A 19520-nucleotide genomic window follows, 5' to 3' on the forward strand; every position below is an offset into this window, starting at 1 on the left:
TACTACGACAGAAGTAGTTAGTGGCAATGCATGGTTAACAATTTCTGTTTTGAGATCGCTGAAGTGCAGCATTCATCCAACAGAGTAGGTGCCAGTTTTATCGTGTAGCAGGATGATTCCATGTAGCAGCATTCTGACAGCCCGAGGGGAAACAGCACAGCCAACAGTGGTAACATCCCACATCTCACCCGTCAAAGAAAGCTAAATGTATTCACACATATTTCGATAAGGTCATAATGACCTCCTTCATCGACTGCAGGGTTCCTCGAGTGTGGGCACACAATCAATCCACAGAGCTTTGCAGAAACTGTTATGCATCATGAAGTCAAAACCCTAGGAATGCTGCCAAACAGATTAATCCCGTTGCATGATAATGCTGGCCCCCACACTACCAAACAGACAAAAACTACACATCAGCAATTTGGCGGGGAAACATTGCAACGTCCTCATTACAACTCGGATCTTCCACCGTGTGAGTTTCACATCTTTGGCAGCCTAAAGAAAGACATACGTGGACATTGGTTTCAGTGCAGGAGTGGATCAGTCAGTGCAGTGTGGATTGGTCACTCGCTGACCGCATCCTACAAAACAGGAATTGATCGTCTCTTCCCCCACTGGGACAAATATTTTAATGCATGTGGCGATTGCTTTTGAGTGGAACCATTTCATGGCCCCGTTTTGGTGGGTGCTCGGTCTTCATTTGACTGTCCCTTATATATGGCTCGCCAATACTTACTGAGGCTTGCAATATTTAATGTCGCTGACAAACATACGGTATCTGGTCCAAAGTATCCCGGCACATACTAGTGGATATTGGTATGTGACATGTCCACCCTTTGCTTTTAGGATGGCCTTGAACTCCACTGGGGTAGTTTTCAATGAGGTATCTGAATGTCTGTGGAGGAATGACAGCCCATTCTTCCTCAAGAGCTGAAACCAAAGAAGGTAATGATCTTGGATGCCAGGGTCTGGAGCGAAGTCAATGTCCTAATTCACCCCAAAGATTTTCCATTCAGATCAGGATTGGACTCTGGGCAGGTCAGTCCATTTCAGAAATGTGATTGTCCTCAAACCTTCGCTCACAGATGCTGCTTTATGGGAGTGTAGACTGCGATGCTGATACAATCAATGAACATCTCTGAACTGTTCCTCTAATGCACAAGGAACAACTAATAATTTTCTCAGCCCTTCTGCATTTAGCATTTTCTTTTACACAACAAGGGGATCACGACTTAATCACAAGAAATACCCCATACCCTAACACCATTTTCTCCATATCCCATTACCAGGCACTACACATGATGGCACATAATGTTCTCCAGGCATTTGCCAAACCCAAAGCCTCTCCATCCAATAGCCACAGCATATTTTTTCTTTTTTCTTTTTTTGAGTCATCAGTCTTCTGACTGGTTTGATACAGCCCACCATGGATTACTCTCCTGTGCCAACTACTTCATCTCAGAGCTGCACTTGCAACTTACGTCCTCATTGTTTGCTGGATGTATTCCAATCTCTGTCTTCCTCTACAGTTTTTGCCCTCTACAGCTCCCTCTAGGACCATGGAAGTCATTCCCTGATGTCTTAACAGATGTCCTACCATCCTGTCCCTTCTCCTTGGCATTGTTTTCGACATATTCTTTTCCTCTCCGATACTGCACAGAACCTCCTCATTCCTAACTATATCAGTCCACCTAATTTTCAACATTCGTCTGTAGCACTACATCTCAAATGCTTCAATTTTCTTCTGTTTCACTACCGTACAATGCTGTGCTCCAAACGTATATTCTCAGAAATTTCTTTTTCAAATTAAGGGCTATGTTTGATTCTAGTAAACTTCTCTTGGCCAGGAATGCCCTTCTTGCCAAGGCCACTCTGCTTCTGATGTCCTTGTTCTATCCATCATTGTTTATTCTGCTGTTATCTAGGAACTCTTCAATCCAATCACACAATTGGTCTGATAGTCCATATGCTCTTACTTTGTTCATTAAACGACTGTGAGGAACTGTATCGAACGCCTTGCGGAAGTCAAGAAACACGGCATCTACCTGGGAGCCCGTGTCTATGGCCCTCTGAGTCTCGTGGACGAATAGCGCGAGCTCGGTTTCACACGATCGTCTTTTTCGAAACCCATGCTGATTCCTGCAGAGTAGATTTATAGTCACCAGAAAAGTCATTATACTCTAATATAATACGTGTTCCAAAATTCTACAACTGATAGACGTTAGAGATATAGGTCTATAGTTCTGCACATCTGTTCGACGCCCCTTCTTGAAAACGGGGATGACTTGTGCCCTATTCCAATCCTGTGATCCCAAAGTCGTGGTCTCCCTTGTAAGGTAACATCCAACGTATAGTCCATATTCGATGACAGTGAACTCTCGCGGCTGATCCAAACTGTTGTTGCAACTTCTCTGCAGACAACACTGTACTCCCCCCCCCCTCTTTTTATACTGGTGGGTCCGCCTCTCATGATATGTGGTGGTCAACCCCACATTGCATGGGATCGTTGCGATACTTCTGATCTGGTAGTGTATATAACACAAAACTATTCTAGCTTTTGGCACTATTACTTCCTTCCTCAGGAAAGAGAGAGGGTAGATCACTGAGACCACAGAAAGAGAGGGAAGCCAGGTTTTGCCACCTCCCTTCTCTCTTCAGCATACTCTACCAGCAACACATACATATATTCTCCACATTAACAGATACGCACAAGACTCAACTCACACACTCTTTGAGGAAAGGGGCTGCTGTGCACAGCTGCGACATCACATGCTATAAAATTTTGTCATGTATTTGTATTTCTTTATTGGTCCTGTAAATCGTGTTTAGATACATATTTTGCACAAACAATGTAGGAGAAGTCAGGTTGGTACCGTATATACATCATACACATTGTTATTATGAAAAGATAAATTATGAAAAGATAAATAATTAAAAATTATACAATAAATGTTGATTATTGATGACAAAATTAATATAATGAAATAAAATGATAGATTGCTTAAGAATATTTGAATAGTTACACTATATTTTTCTGGTACTCTAAAAACTCGGAAACAGAATAGGAGCAGTGGTCAAGCAAGTACTCTTTCAGTTTCACTTTAAACTTTGGTAAATTTTGCATCTGTTTCAAATAGGATGGCATGTGATTGTACAGCATTATGCCAGTATGATACACTCCTCTCTTACAAATGTTTGTACTTACTGTATTGACAAGCCAATAATGCTTCTGCCTAGTATCATGAGGTGGTAATCACAGCTATACTTGAAGATATTTCCATCTTTTAAAATACTTCCTTTTGTGAAATTTATTATTTCATGCATATATAAGCAAGGAAGAGGCAGTATATTGAGATTTTTAAATATTGGTCTACAGGAGTCACTGTACTTAGCATGGTTTATTATTCTAACAATCTTTTTCTGTAGCCTAAATGTTTTGTTTGTACCTATGGAGTTCCCCCAAAAGATAATGCCGTACATCAGCAGTGACCGAATACTGCCATGGTACATTGTGATCACTGACGCATGGCTTGCATTTTGTGAGAGGATTCTTATTACATACATAAGTGTGTTTAACTTTTTATTTGCATGATTAAGATGTGTCTCCCATATGAAATTTTGCTGAATATGTATACATGCTGTCTGGTATTGATAGGTTGCCCCTACCCAGAAGAATTACTCTGAAAATCCACCATTAAGTGTAAAATACCATAGACAGCATAAACAAAAAATGCAGCCAGAAGTTGGAAGAAAGTACAAGTCACACCCATCTGCAAAAAGGGTGCACATAGTTATCCATAAAAGTGTTATCCAATTTTGTTGACATTCATCTACTGCAGTAACCAAGAACATTTTAACTTGAACTTCATTAGCTATCTCGAAAAGAATGATCTCCTTCATGCCAACCAACGCGGATTGCAAAAACATTAATCAGCCCAAACTTAACTTCTGCTTTTCTCACATGACATCCTGAAATCTATGGATCAAGGCAGTGAGGTGGATTCAATACTTTTTGTCTTCAAAAATCATTTGACTCACTATGACGTCAACAAATTAAGAAAAGTACAGTATGATATGTGTCAAATCAAATTTGTGACTGGAATGTGGATTTCTTCATCGGGAGAACACAGCATGCTATCTCAGATGGAATGTGGAAGTAACATTAGGCATGACCCAGGGAAGTATATTGGGATTCCAAACTGATGAGCTAGGTGTGGGATCTGGAAGAGGAAGGTGTCCTACTCCAGTGGAAGTTATTGACGAGCCTGGTGTTGCTGTTACTGACCACACAGCAAGTGCCCTGGGCAGAGCTACTTCTCATGCAGTGTCACGAGAATCGTCCATCTCATGGTAAACAGTACACTGGAACCTGTAGAAGATCCAGACAGTGCAGCAACTGAAACCTCGTGGTCCACAGCAATGTTCTGAATTTGCTCTCTGGTTTCTGGCAGAGACCGAAGGTGATGATAGGCCTATATAATATTCTGAGTAGTGACGAGGCACATTATACACTACAGGATGCAGTGAATGCATAGCACTGCCGAATTCGGGGTACTGTTAAACTGTAAGTGTGCACAAAGAGCCACTGAAATCGCCTTTTGTGACTGTGTGGTGTGATTCAGAAGCACCTTTACTCTTGGTCCGTTCTTCTTTGAAGAAAATTCACCCAGAGGGCATGTAAAGTGCACTGTGACTTCTTAATGTGATTGAGTCCTCCTTGTATAGCATGTGATTCCTGCTTTGGCAGAGTGCAACAGTGTGCAAACCACTGTTCTTATGCAAGATGGGGTCACATCTCATATCACTCGCCCAGTCATAGATCTGCTTAATACAATCTTCCATGAAAGTTTTACCTCCAGGAGTCTCCCAGAAGCATGACCTGCAAGATCACTTGATCTGAATTCATATGGGGCTTGGCTCAGTGTATATCTAAAAGAAGACATTTACCAGGGGCACATTGGGTTTCTACGTGATCTGAATGGCTGTGAGCAACTGTTGGTCACATTGTTTTACAGATGATGCATCTCATTTATGACTCCGATGCTCATGTTAAACAAATGTGTAAATGGCAGTTAAAGATAAAATCAGCATTATGCCTTTCTCAATTGTTTGATCTTTTCTACCATTGTTTCATTCCTAATCCATTAAATATGGAAACATTTCTATATGTAATTGTATTGTATTGTATTGTATTGTATTGTTGTGTTAACCATGGACCTAGAAATGACGGAGAGACTCCGTCCCCTCCGCTGCTGCAGTGTATAGTTCAGTCCCAGTGGACACCCCCCCCCCTCCCCCCCCCCCAGAGAACGTCTCACAGCAGGCGAGTGTAACCCCTATGTTTGCGTGGTAGAGTAATAGTGGTGTACGCGTACGTGGAGAACTTGTATGTGCACCAATTGCCGACATTGTGTAGGTGAGGTGGAATAAAGGGAACCAGCCCGCATTTGCTGAGGCAGATGGAAAACTGCCTAAAAACCATCCACAGACTGGCCGGCTCACCGGACCCTGCACCAATCGCCGACATAGTGTAGGTGAGGTGGAATAAAGGGAACCAGTCCGCATTCGCCGAGGCAGATGGAAAACTGCCTAAAAACCATCCACAGACTGGCCGGCTCACCGGACCTCGACACAAGTCCTCCGGGCGGATTCATGCTGGGGACCAGGCGCTCCTTTCCAATCTGGAAAGCCGTTCTATATGTCATTCTTACATTCACAGTACCAGATTTGCAAATGGTGGCCAAAACTGGATTTAATGCATTAGCATAGCTACAAAGTTTGGCTGCCATACTACAACTACGGCCCGCACTGGACCTCTGTGAGGTAGCTGCACTTTAATGATAACCACCCATTACTTCCATATGTCAACTACCTGGCATTACAGCAGATGTGGTGTTGGAATGCCTGCTAATTAGCAAGTCCCCAACATTGGCCACTCATCCAATACGCAGCTGAAGCTAACTTGCTGCAGTGCACAAGCCTTCAATAAAAATGATCACATAGGTTGGTTCTGATGGCAATGTCACAGTATCCTTTGTCACGAATTTCACAGTGATTTGGAGGGTATGGACTTAGATGTAGATGAAACTGCTGCTATGATGGTATTGTGTGCTAGAGAGAACAGCTAACTTACCAGCAAGTTCTGCTGGAGGTCTGAATTGGCGAGCCTCTGGTAGAGAAGAGCAAAGTTGGGCAGGGCGGCCATCCACGGCAGGGGGTCGGTCTCGTGGTCCAGGTAGCGCGTCAGGTCCATCGCCAACTCGTAGTCCAGCTGGCTGGCCGAGGCCAGTGCCAGTGCGTCGTCGAGGATCTGGGCTCTGGACAGTGGGTGGATCTGCGACGGGTCGGACTCCAGCTGGGACTGCAGCAGCTGCCAGTTCTGCTCGTCGTACTGCACCCGGTAGTAACCTGTGTACAGCCGGGGGACCAGTGATGTGACGTGCCAGTCAGTTGGAACACTGAGCAAGTTGTACACTGCTGGCCATTAAAACTGTAACGCCATGAAACCTGTATTTAGCAAACATTAAAAGGATCTTGGCTGTAGATGGTTGGTTGTTTTGGGGAAGGAGATCAGACAGCGAGGTCATTGGTGTCATCGGGTTGGAGGAGGACGGGGAAGGAAGTCGGCCGTGCCCTTTGAAAGGAACCATCCCGGCATTTGCCTGGAGCGATTTATGGAAATCATGGAAAACCTAAATCAGGATGGCCGGACGCGGGATTGAACCGTCGTCCTCCCGAATGCGAGTCCAGTGTCTAACCACACTTGGCTGTAGAAACTGCATTCTATTGTTATATAATATTGCTAGTCCCACTGGTTAGGATCCAATGGGTGATTTTGATTACAAGCTACTGGACTTGGGATGACCAGAATCAATATCGTACAGCAATGGTCGACAAACGTTTTTGTTCAAAATCTTATAATGACGTTTGTGGATGGAACACCACATCACATGTGTAGGGAAAGTGGAGTAAGACCAGTTAATGGAGTGAAACTGGGTATCAGCGTTTCTAATGTCATTGTTTATGTCCTCTGGTGGAGAGATACAGATCTATACTCCACTTGCCAAGGAGAAGAGCGACCATCTTGGCTTGTTGCTGTCCAGTTCACAGCATCTGCGAAGGTAAAGTTACAAGATTTGCTTGATACAACTTTCATTTTGCTTCAAGACAAAAGTTATTTCCGTAGGTGAAGATAAACAAGACTCACTACATCCTGGGTGGTTATAATTAAACATTTCCTATTTAACACACTATAACAAGGAAACTAATTACTGTACGAGTACCAAACTTGGTAGCATTAATGTCAAGGACATGCGAAAGAGAAATAATGGAGAATCAGCGGTACTATGGTACATCATAACATTACATACCATTGTGCGGAGTGGCCGCCCGGTTTGAGGCACCAAGCCACGGATAGTGCGGCCCATCCTGCTGGAGGTTCGAGTCCTCCCTTGGGTATGGGTGTGTGTGTTGTCCTTAGCGTAAGTTAGTTTAAGGTAGTTTAAGTAGTGCGTAAGTCTAGAGACCAATGACCTCAGCAGTTTGGTCCCTTATGAATTCTCACGCACACCATAACATACCAGTACCATTACTGCCACAAAAGGGGCTCAATATGGCGTCCATCAGTGTCCAGAAGGGTCTGAAATCTCAGGAATGCATTCTGAATGGCAGAACAAAGCATGTCCATAGGTATGCTGGCCATGTCTCTTGATACGATACGCCACAGATCAGTGTGATTATTGCCGTGGTAAACACTGTCCTTCCGATAGCCCCACAACCAGAAATCACAGGTGATCGTGCCGGCCGAGCGTTTGGAAACGATTGGCTGGTAAGTCCATTGTCTCCAAACGTGTTTCGGAGATACAGGTGAACTTCACGAGCGATGTATTGTGAGGTCCGATCTTGTATGAAAACTGTTGAGTTCAATGCGTCTCTCTCCTGTATGGCGCGTATGGCATGCTGGTGAAGCATGTCACAGTAATGCTGGCCAGTCACACTGCACGTCTTTGGTCCTTGAGCGCCAAACTGTTCAAAAAAGAGTGGGCCAATAGTGAACGTAGCTGCGAAGCCACACCACACGGAGACACATTCACCATACAGTGAAACTTCATGCACAGTGACTGGAGATGAAGATTTCCTACCACTCGCCAATTCTGGGCGTCCACCTCATCCATCAGAGTAAAATGGGCTTTGTCTGTCCATAGGATGGTCCAGGGCCAGCCTTTGCCATGTGGAGAGCGAATTCAACATGTCATGCATCCTGTGGTGCAAGCTGAAGTACGATATGGACCTTGTATGGATACCATTCGAGAATGGTTTGCAGCACCTTCCGTACGCTGGACCATGGGATGTTCTACTGTCATGACACAGCACGGTACTGCCTGACGATCAGGAATTGTGCACAGTGCCGTCTGCCGTAGCAACAGCGATTTCATCAACCACCTGTGGTACAACAGGTCGTCAGCCTCTTCCTGGAGCGACACCCAGTTCTCCAGCTGATTCAAACATCTTCATCATGCTCCGCACAGGTGGGGAAAGAGGATCATTCTGTAATTCTTTCAGCTGGCGATATTCTCGAAGTGCAGCTGCAACATTACCGTTGTTTTGATAATAGGGCTTCTTTTGTCTAAGCTCATGTTGACATGTCAACAAGTGCACTGTGACTGGTCAGGTGTGCGAGACTATGAGTCACGATGACTGATCACGGCACCTGGTTGTCATAGTTGGAACCGGATGGTGGCGCTGTGATGCGTGGAAATCATGTGGACATTAATGCAATGATAAACGGGTATTCATTGGACAAATATATTATACTACAACTGACATGTGATTACATTTTCACGCGATTTGAGTGCATAGATCCTGAGAAATCAGTTCCCAGAACAACCACCTCTGGCCGTAATAACGGCCTTGATACGCCTGGGCATTGAGTCAGACAGAGCTTGGATGGCGTGTACAGGTACAGCTGCCCATGCGGCTTCAACACGATACCACAGTTCATCAAGAGTAGTGACTGGTGTATCCTGATGAGCCAGTTGCTCTGCCACCATTGACCAGACGTTTTTAATTGGTGAGATATCTGGAGAATGTGATGACCAGGGCAGCAGTCGAACATTTTCTGTATCCAGAAAGGCCCGTACAGGAGCTGCAACATGCGGTCGTGCATTATCCTGCTGAAATGTAGGGTTACGCCGGGATCGAATGAAGGGTAGAGCACGGGTCGTAACACATCTGAAATGTAACGTCCACTGTTCAAAGTGCCGTCAATGAACAAGAGGTGACCGAGACGCGTAACCAATGGCACCCCATACCATCACGCCAAGTGATACGCCAGTTTGGCGATGACGAATACACGCTTACAATGTGCTTTCACCGCAATGTCGCCAAACACGGATGCGACCATCATGATGCTGTAAACAGCACCTGGATTTATCCGAAAAAATGAAGTTTTGCCATTCGTGCACCCAGGTTCGTCGTTGAGTACACCATCGCAGGCGCTCCTGTCTGTGAAGCAGCGTCAAGGACAATCGCAGCCTCGGTTTCCGAGCTGATAGTCCATGCTGCTACAAACGTCGTCGAACTGTTCGTGCAGATGGATGTTGTCTTGCAAACGTCCCCATCTGTTGACTCAGGGATCGAGACGTGGCTTCACGATCCGTTACAGCCATGCGGAGAAGATGCCTGTCATCTCGACTGCTAGTGATACGAGGCCGTTGGGACCCAGCACGGCGTTCCGCATTACCCTCCTGAACCCACCGATTCCATATTCTGCTAACAGTCGTTGGATCTCGACCAACGCGAGCAACAATGTCGCGATACGATAAACCGCAATCGCGATAGGCTACAATCCGACCTTTATGAAAATCGGAAACGTGATGGTACGCATTTCTCCTCCTTACACGAGGCATCACAACAACGTTTCACCAGGCAACGCCGGTCAACTGCTGTTTGTGTATGAGGAATCGATTGGAAACTTTCCTCATGTCAGCACGTTGTAGGTGTCGCCACCGGCGCCAACCTTGTGTGAATGCTCTGAAAAACTAATCATTTGCATATCACAGCATCTCCTTCCTGCCGGTTAAATTTCGCGTCTGTATCACGTCATCTTCGTGGTGTAGCAATTTTAATGGCCAATAGTGTACTAAGTTTTATTTTCTTCCAACTTGTCATTGCGAGCAACAGAAAAGTCACGGTAGGTTCATAAACATTGCTTTTAGTGTGAAAATTAGAACAGAATTGTTTGACTCCTTTCAGCATTCTCTATATGTTATTGATCTTTCAGCAAACATTGCTAAGTTCTCCTGTATATAACATTTTAATGAAATGAAATATTTAGTTTTGCTTACTTTGGTCTTCTAATTTTCAGACCTGAAGATAGCTGGCAGTCACAACCGAAACCGATCGTTGTAAATGTAAAACCAGTGATAGCCGCCATGAGTAATGAAAGGAGAAAAGCAACAAAATTCATATTTCATGTATGAGAGATGCTATTGCGAACGACTAACTGGAGCAATTCCAATCTGACGACTGAGTTAGCGTTTTGGGTTTTCCAGGCACCAGCTCCTCGTGGACTCACCGAATGAACTTTCGGGACTACCGACAGGCCCAGAGCTCGTTGAGCAGCTTCCACTGATACCCTACCTGTCTGCTGGACGTTCATCACCACCCACTGGTCCGAAGAGGCCGTCATCTCCAGCTCCAGTGGAGTGTCTTGAATCAGGTAGCTGCTCGGCGCGGTGTTCTGGAACATGTCTTGCTGCCACGCCAGCGTGATAGGCACTATCCACGCTGCAGTGCTCTCGTCTTTTGTGTCGTCAGGGTCGTCATAGAAGCGCTCCTGCAGCAACAACGTCCATCATCTATACCACTATATGAACAAAAGTCGTATAATGTTGTTACCAAAAGTATCGAAAAGTTATTGACGGATTTGCTTCAGATTTTTACTCGCTGTTCTAATAAACATTCGCTTGGTTATGCGCTACATATTTCTTTATGGTACAGGGTATGTCAATAAATACGAGATTTTTTTTTGGTTTAGATAGAGGCTACGTTTGTAATTCGAAAAGAGGGGATGAGAATGGTAAATTGATTGATGGGCATGGTTTGTGGGGTGATATATGAGTGTCAAGATAGGGTTGAGGACGTTTGCATATGTTGATGGTGGGACAGGTGTGAGATTAGGTGCGAGGTGTAAATTAGATCTTATTTTAAAAAAAATAATATTGAGAAGGTTTTAGATGGCTGGTCACGCGACGAGGCGAGAGCAGGGATGTGTAGTTATGTTTAGTTAAAGGGCCGTGTAATGGCGCGTGAGGAGCAATGCGCAGTGTGCTACAGTGTCATAGGAGGTAAAGACATGTGCTGCTATGATGGGTCTGGCGTATGGAGGCTGCGCTTTGGAATTATACTTTTTTTTTTTTTTTTTTCTTGGTCATCAGTCTACTGACTCGTTTGATGCGGCCCGCCACGAATTCCTTTCCTGTTACCTCTTCATCTCAAGGTAGCACTTGCAACCTACGTCCTCAATTATTTGCTTGACGTATTTCAATCTCTGTCTCCCTCTACAGTTTTTGCCCTCTACAGCTCCCTCTGGTACCATGGAAGTCATTCCTTCATGTCTTAGCAGATGTCCTATGATCCTATCCCTTCTCCTTATCAGTGTTTTCCACATATTCCTTTCCTCTCCGATTCTGCGTAGAACCTCCTCATTCCTTACCTTATCAGTCCACCAGATTTTCAACATTCGTCTATAGCACCACATCTCAAATGCTTCGATTCTCTTCTGTTCCGGTTTTCCCACAGTCCATGTTTCACTACCATACAATGCTGTACTCCAGACGTACATCCTCAGAAATTTCTTCCTCAAATTAAGGCCGGTATTTGATATTAGTAGACTTCTCTTGGCCAGAAATGCCTTTTTTGCCATAGCGAGTCTGCTTTTGATGTCCTCCTTGCTCCGTCCGTCATTGGTTATTCTACTGCCTAGGTAGCTGAATTCCTTAACTTCACTGGCTTCGTGACCATCAATCCTGATGTTAAGTTTCTCGCTGTTCTCATTTCTACTACTTCTCATTACCTTCGTCTTTCTCCGATTTACTCTCAAACCATACTGTGTACTCATTAGACTGTTCATTCCATCCAGCAGATCATTTAATTCTTCTTCACTTTCACTCAGGATAGCAATGTCATCAGCGAATCGTATCATTGATATCCTTTCACCTTGTATTTTAATTCCACTCCTGAACCTTTCTTTTATTTCCATCATTGCTTCCTCGATGTACAGATTGAAGAGTAGGGGCGAAAGGCTACAGCCTTGTCTTACACCCTTCTTAATACGAGCACTTCGTTCTTGATCGTCCACTCTTATTATTCCCTCTTGGTTGTTGTACATATTGTATACATCCCGTCTCTCCCTATAGCTTACCCCTACTTTTTTCAGAATCTCGAACAGCTTGCACCATTTTATATTGTCGAACGCTTTTTCCAGGTCGACAAATCCTATGAAAGTGTCTTGATTTTTCTTTAGCCTTGCTTCCATTATTAGCCGCAAAGTCAGAATTGCCTCTCTCGTCCCTTTATTTTTCCTAAAGCCAAACTAATCGTCACCTAGCGCATTCTCAATTTTCTTTTCCATTCTTCTGTATGTTATTCTTGTAAGCAGCTTCGATGCATGAGCTGTTAAGCTGATTGTGCGATAATTCTCACTTGTCAGCTCTTGCCGTCTTCGGAATTGTGTGGATGATGCTTTTCCGAAAGTCAGATGGTATATCGCCAGACTCATATATTCTACACACCAACGTGAATAGTCGTTTTGTTGCCACTTCCCCCAATGATTTTAGAAATTCTGATGGAATGTTATCTATCCCTTCTGCCTTATTTGACCGTAAGTCCTCCAAAGCTCTTTTAAATTCCGATTCTAATACTAGATCCCCTATCTCTTCTAAATCGACTCCTGTTTCTTCTTCTATCACATCAGACAAAACTTCGCCCTCATAGAGGCTTTCAATGTATTCTTTCCACCTATCTGCTCTCTCCTCTGCATTTAACAGTGGAATTCCCGTTGCACTCTTAATGTTACCACCGTTGATTTTAATGTCACCAAAGGTTGTTTTGACTTTCCTGTATGCTGAGTCTGTCCTTCCGACAGTCATATCTTTTTCGATGTCTTCACATTTTTCCTGCAGCCATTTCGTCTTAGCTTCCCTGCACTTCCTATTTATTTCATTCCTCAGCGACTTGTATTTCTGTATTCCTGGTTTTCCCGGAACATGTTTGTACTTCCTCCTTTCATCAATCAACTGAAGTATTTCTTCTGTTACCCATGGTTTCTTCGCAGCTACCTTCTTTGTACCTATGTTTTCCTTCCCAACTTCTGTGATGGCCCTTTTTAGAAATGTCCATTCCTCTTCAACTGTACTGCCTACTGCGCTATTCCTTATTGCTGTATCTATAGCGTTAGAGAACTTCAAACGTATTTCGTCATTCCTTAGTACTTCCGTATCCCACTTCTTTGGGTATTGATTCTTTCTGACTAATGTCTTGAACTTCAGCCTACTCTTCATCACTACTATATTGTGATCTGATTCTATATCTGCTCCTGGGTACGCCTTACAATCCAGTATCTGATTTCGGAATCTCTGTCTGACCATGATGTAATCTAATTGAAATCTTCCCGTATCTCCCGGCCTTTTCCAAGTATACCTCCCCCTCTTGTGATTCTTGAACAGGGTATTCGCTATTACTAGCTGAAACTTGTTACAGAACTCAATTAGTCTTTCTCCTTTCATTCCTCGTCCCAAGCCCATATTCTCCTGTAACCTTTTCTTCTACTCCTTCCCCTTCAACTGCATTCCAGTCGCCCATGACGATTAGATTTTCGTCCCCCTTTACATACGAGATACAGAAAGGTAAAACGTTGTTTTCAAAAAGTCTCGCTAATCCGAATCCTTGTAACCCGAACGTTCGGTTAATCCGAACATGAAAAATGTTAGTCTGAGAATGCAAAACTGTGCGGTAAACTGCTGTACGTACACACCAGTTTAATTTACACAGTACAGTAAATTTTCGAAACAGGTTGGAGAGTTTGGGTCAAGCTGCTGGAAAACCATTCTGGAGTGTAATTAGCAGTCTTCGAAAGGGAGGTAAGAAGGAAATGACAAGTATCTTGGAGAGGTCAGGAAAACTGCTGGTGAATCCTGTTGATGCCTTGGGCAGATGGACGGAATATTTTGAAGAGTTGCTCAATGTAGGTGAAAATACGATCAGTAATGTTTAAGATTTCGATGTACAATGGGACATGAATGATGATGGAAATAGGATCACATTTGAGGAAGTGGAGGAAATGGTCAATGGATTGCAAGGCAATAAAGCGGCTGGGGTGGATGAAATTATGTCGGAACTCATCAAATACAGTGGAATGTCAGGTCTTAAATGGCTACACAGGATAATTGAAATGGCGTGGGAGTCGGGACAGGTTGCATGAGACTGGACCAAAGCTGTGATCACACCAATCTTTAAACATGGAAACAGAAAAGATTGTAACAACTACAGAGGTATCTCTTTAATTAGCGTTGTGGCTAAAATGTTCTCAGGTATTGTTGAAAGGAAAGTGCGAATATTAGTTGAGGACAAATTGGATGAAAATCATTGTGGGTTTAGGCCTCTTAGAGGTTGTCAGGACCAGATCTTTAGCTTACGGCAAATAATGGAGAAGTGTTACGAGTGGAACAGGGAATTGTATCTATCCTTTATAGATCTAGAAAAGGCATATGACCGGGTTCCTAGGAGGAACTTATTGTCTGTTCTACGAGATTATGGAATAGGAGGCAAACTTTTGCAAGCAATTAAAGTTCTTTAGATAGATACCCAGGCAGCAGTTAGAGTTGACGGTAAATTGAGTTCATGGTTCAGAGTAGTTTCAGGGGTAAAACAAGGCTGCAACCTGTCTCAACTGTTGTTCATATTATTTATGGATCATATGTTGAAAAGAATAGACTGGCTCGGTGAGATTAAGATGTGTGAACACAAAATAAGTAGTCTGGCATATGCGGATGACTTAGTTGTGATGGCAGATTCGATTGAAAGTTTGCAAAGCAATATTTCAGAGCTAGATCAGAAATGTAAGGACTATGGTATGAAGATTAGCATCTCCAAAACGAAATTAATGTCAGTGGGAAAGAGATTGAGTGCCAAATAAGAGGAACAAAGTTAGAACAGGTGGACGGTTTCAAGTACTTTGGACACATATTCTCGCAGGATGGCAACATAGTGAAAGAGCTGGAAGCGAGGTGTAGCAAAGCTAATGCAGTGAGCGCTCAGCTACGATCTACTCTCTTCTGCAAGAAGGAAGTCAGTATAAAGACTAAGTTATCTGTGCACCGTTCAATCTTTCGACCAACTATGTTGTATGGGAGCGAAAGCTGGGTGGATTCGGGGTGCGAACTCTTGAACCAGAAGCTGCAAGGGAGGGAAATCGTCAGGCGTGCAGATCTGGAGCTCATAAACAAGCAACCGATCTTCACGGACGAGGACTGGAAGTACATGACTGAGCAAGCAGTCAAGTACATCCAGACACAGACGCCGCCAGTGGACTACTCCCGCCTGAAGAAAACAGAATTCGGGCAGCCAGGAAGCAGTAAGAAGAAGAAGAACAAGAAGCCGCCGGAATCAGCCGGCAGATAAACTCCTGCATCCACAGAAACCAGAGGCCAGACCAACACGCGAAGAAAAACATTCCAAACAGAGAGGACTTCAGGAGGAACAGCTTAAACTCCGCTACCTCGGGCCAAGGCAGGCCCGTCAATATAGTGAGTGAGTGAGTGAGGTTACCTTATCAATAAGGTTGAGGTTACGGATATGAAAGTAGCTAGGATGATTGCAGGTACTAGTAGATGGGAACAATGGCAGGAGGGTGTCCACAATGAGGAAATCAAAGATAAACTATATAGATGTAGCAGTCAGGGCGAACAGGCTTAGATGGTGGGGTCATGTTACACGCATGGGAGAAGCAAGTTTACCCAAGAGACTCATGGGTTCAGCAGTAGAGGATAGGAGTAGTCGGGGTAGACCAAGGAGAAGGTACCTGGATTCGGTTAAGAATGATTTTGAAGTAATAGGCTTAACATCAGAAGAGGCACCAATGTTAGCACTGAATAGGGGATCATGGAGGAATTTTATAAGGGGGACTATGCTCCAGACTGAACGCTGAAAGGCATAATCAGTCTTAAATGATGATGATGATGATGTTGATGATGAGTACAGTAAACATGTATTAGAAAAATTGGCAAGAAAACATTAGGTTTAAACAATGCATAACAATGAAAGAAAAGCTGTCAAACTTACTAAAATACAGCGGACATTTTATCCCTACTTTTTAGATGTCAAAACCTCAGTCATTGTTTTTTGGCGTAATGGAGACAGTCTGTTATATGACACATAGTTGCGTCTTCGTCTCGTAAACATCAAATCAGCAGGTGTAGCAGTGGACTGTTGCTCCAAATAACGCAACGCGAGGTCAAGGGCTTCTGCTGCGTCACTGCGTGGCACCAGCTCTGCTTTGTCGCTTTCAGGCACACTGTCACTTCCGTCACAGCAGTCCACTTCTTCCTGGTCTTGAGTCACAGCAGCAGCTAAATCAGCGTCAGTAAGGTTTTCCACACATGCCCCATCCGCTGCCATCCACTCACCTACGTCTCTTCACTAGCTTCTTCACATCCAGGGTTTGTCTGCATCATTTCTAGTAGATTTTCCTTTTCATTTTCAACTAGGTTGTCCTGAAATTCAAGAGATGTCCACAGTTTTCTCCGCGATTCTGAAATATTCTGCCATGCCTCAGCGGCCCAATAAACAACATCCTTCACATTGGTCTTCTTTATTTTGTCCACTAGAGGAATGCTATCATCTTGGATCAACATTCTTAAAACTTGTTTTCTGTAAATCAGTTTTAATGTTTGCAGTACGCCCTGGTCCAGCGGCTGTAGAAGTGGTGTAACATTCGGCGGCAAAAACTTCGCCACAATTTCTCCATCGCATAATTCCTCAGTGCCGGGGTGAGATTGCGTGTTATCAATCAAAAGGATTGCACAGGGAGACAAATGATTTTTCCTTACAAAACCTTCGAACAGAGGGAACAAACTGGCCGTGAAACCATTCTTTGAACAGCTTACCATCCATCCATGCTTTTTCTGGTTGCGATAATATACGGACAGGGACTAACAAAGTTACACGATCTTTGCAGCCGGCCGGTGTGGCCGTGCGGTTCTAGGCGCTTCAGTCTGGAACCGCGTGACTGCTACGGTCGTAGGTTCGAATCCTGCCTCGGGCATGGATGTGTGTGATGTCCTTAGGTTAGTTAGGTTTAAGTAGTTCTAGGTTCTAGGGGACCACAGATGTTAAGTCCCATAGTGCTCAGAGCCATTTGAACCTTTTTTTTAATGATCTTTGCTTATTTTAAAATCAGGGGCATGGTCTTCTGCTTTTGATGCGAGGCTTTTTGTTGACAATGTCCTAAAATTAAGGCCAGTCTCGTCAGCGTTATAAATTTGTTGGGAAGAATGCTTTCTCTCTCTTATCATTTTTTCAAACTCATTCAAGTATTCCTTCGCTGCATCACGGTCAGAAGAAAGCTTCTCTCCAGTAATTGTTAGCTGACGTATTCCATGACGGTTTTTGAATCTGTCCAACCAACCCCTAGTCGCACTAAAAGACTCATCATCATTCATTAACTTGTTCAGGCAAATAGCCTTCACCTGAACCAGTGCTCCACCCAAAGGAGTTCCCCTTTCTCTTTCCTGCGTAAACCACAGGAAAATAGCTTCATCCACTTTATCGTACTGGGACTGTTTTAAAGTCTGCCGAATTTCGAGTGTTTTTCCCGAAGAGGTTGCACAGGACTGTCCAGGCTTCAGTCGGTTCTTCTTCCAATCACAAGTGGTTGCTTTACCAACACCCAGTTCCGTTGCCAGTTTAGATACATTCTCACCATTGTATAACTGCTTCAAAGCATTTAGTTTTTCTTTGAGTGTTGACGTTGTATATATCCGTTTACTCACGACGAAAATACGTACACCACTACACCTGAACGAATACAGTACAACTGTTACGCTTGCCAACGATCGATAACATAACCAAGCGCTTTGCGAGCCAACTGGCAGTGCACTGACCTCAGACACTACAAGGTCTCAGCAATGCACAACAATAAGGGCAGGGAGTAAGAGTGAGCCATTGTTCCCACACTTGTCCCCATTTGTTACCATGGTGTACCTACTTATCTGCTTGGTATACCTCATTCTAGATACTCGTCACCGTAATTCCGACTCATCCGAACAAATCGGTAATCCGAACAAGGTCTGGTCCCAATTAGTTCGGATTAATGGGACTCTACTCATCCTCCACTGAGGATGACACGGTGGTCGGATGGTTCCGGAAGGCCACTCGTGGCCTGAAGACGGAGTGCTATTTAGTACATAATGCATTACAATATATATATATATATATATATATATATATATATATATATATATATATATATATATATATATATATAAACACTCCTGGAAATGGAAAAAAGAACACATTGACACCGGTGTGTCAGACCCACCATACTTGCTCCGGACACTGCGAGAGGGCTGTACAAGCAATGATCACACGCACGGCACAGCGGACACACCAGGAACCGCGGTGTTGGCCGTCGAATGGCGCTAGCTGCGCAGCATTTGTGCACCGCCGCCGTCAGTGTCAGCCAGTTTGCCGTGGCATACGGAGCTCCATCGCAGTCTTTAACACTGGTAGCATGCCGCGACAGCGTGGACGAGAACCGTATGTGCAGTTGACGGACTTTGAGCGAGGGCGTATAGTGGGCATGCGGGAGGCCGGGTGGACGTACCGCCGAATTGCTCAACACGTGGGGCGTGAGGTCTCCACAGTACATCGATGTTGTCGCCAGTGGTCGGCGGAAGGTGCACGTGCCCGTCGACCTGGGACCGGACCGCAGCGACGCACGGATGTACGCCAAGACCGTAGGATCCTACGCAGTGTCGTAGGGGACCGCACCGCCACTTCCCAGCAAATTAGGGACACTGTTGCTCCTGGGGTATCGGCGAGGACCATTCGCAACCGTCTCCATGAAGCTGGGCTACGGTCCCGCACACCGTTAGGCCGTCTTCCGCTCACGCCCCAACATCGTGCAGCCCGCCTCCAGTGGTGTCGCGACAGGCGTGAATGGAGGGACGAATGGAGACGTGTCGTCTTCAGCGATGAGAGTCGCTTCTGCCTTGGTGCCAATGATGGTCGTATGCGTGTTTGGCGCTGTGCAGGTGAGCGCCACAATCAGGACTGCATACGACCGAGGCACACAGGGCCAACACCCGGCATCATGGTGTGGGGAGCGATCTCCTACACTGGCCGTACACCACTGGTGATCGTCGAGGGGACACTGAATAGTGCACGGTACATCCAAACCGTCATCGAACCCATCGTTCTACCATTCCTAGACCGGCAAGGGAACTTGCTGTTCCAACAGG

At 44.6% G+C, this 19520-nt stretch overlaps 1 protein-coding gene across 1 annotated transcript in view; it reads right to left on the bottom strand.

Moving 5' to 3' along the window:
- The window catches only part of LOC126215319 (aminopeptidase N-like), a 287758-nt gene that overhangs the window by 65988 nt on the left and 202250 nt on the right, over positions 1-19520 (bottom strand). The window contains exons 11-12 of the mRNA XM_049942000.1: positions 10642-10837; positions 6134-6408 (exon numbers count right to left, since the gene is read on the bottom strand). Of these exons, the coding sequence (XP_049797957.1) occupies positions 6134-6408; positions 10642-10837 (471 nt within the window). The remainder of the gene's footprint in view (positions 1-6133; positions 6409-10641; positions 10838-19520) is intronic.

This window comes from Schistocerca nitens, chromosome 12 (assembly GCF_023898315.1).
Source record: "Schistocerca nitens isolate TAMUIC-IGC-003100 chromosome 12, iqSchNite1.1, whole genome shotgun sequence".
Lineage (NCBI taxonomy): Eukaryota > Metazoa > Arthropoda > Insecta > Orthoptera > Acrididae > Schistocerca > Schistocerca nitens.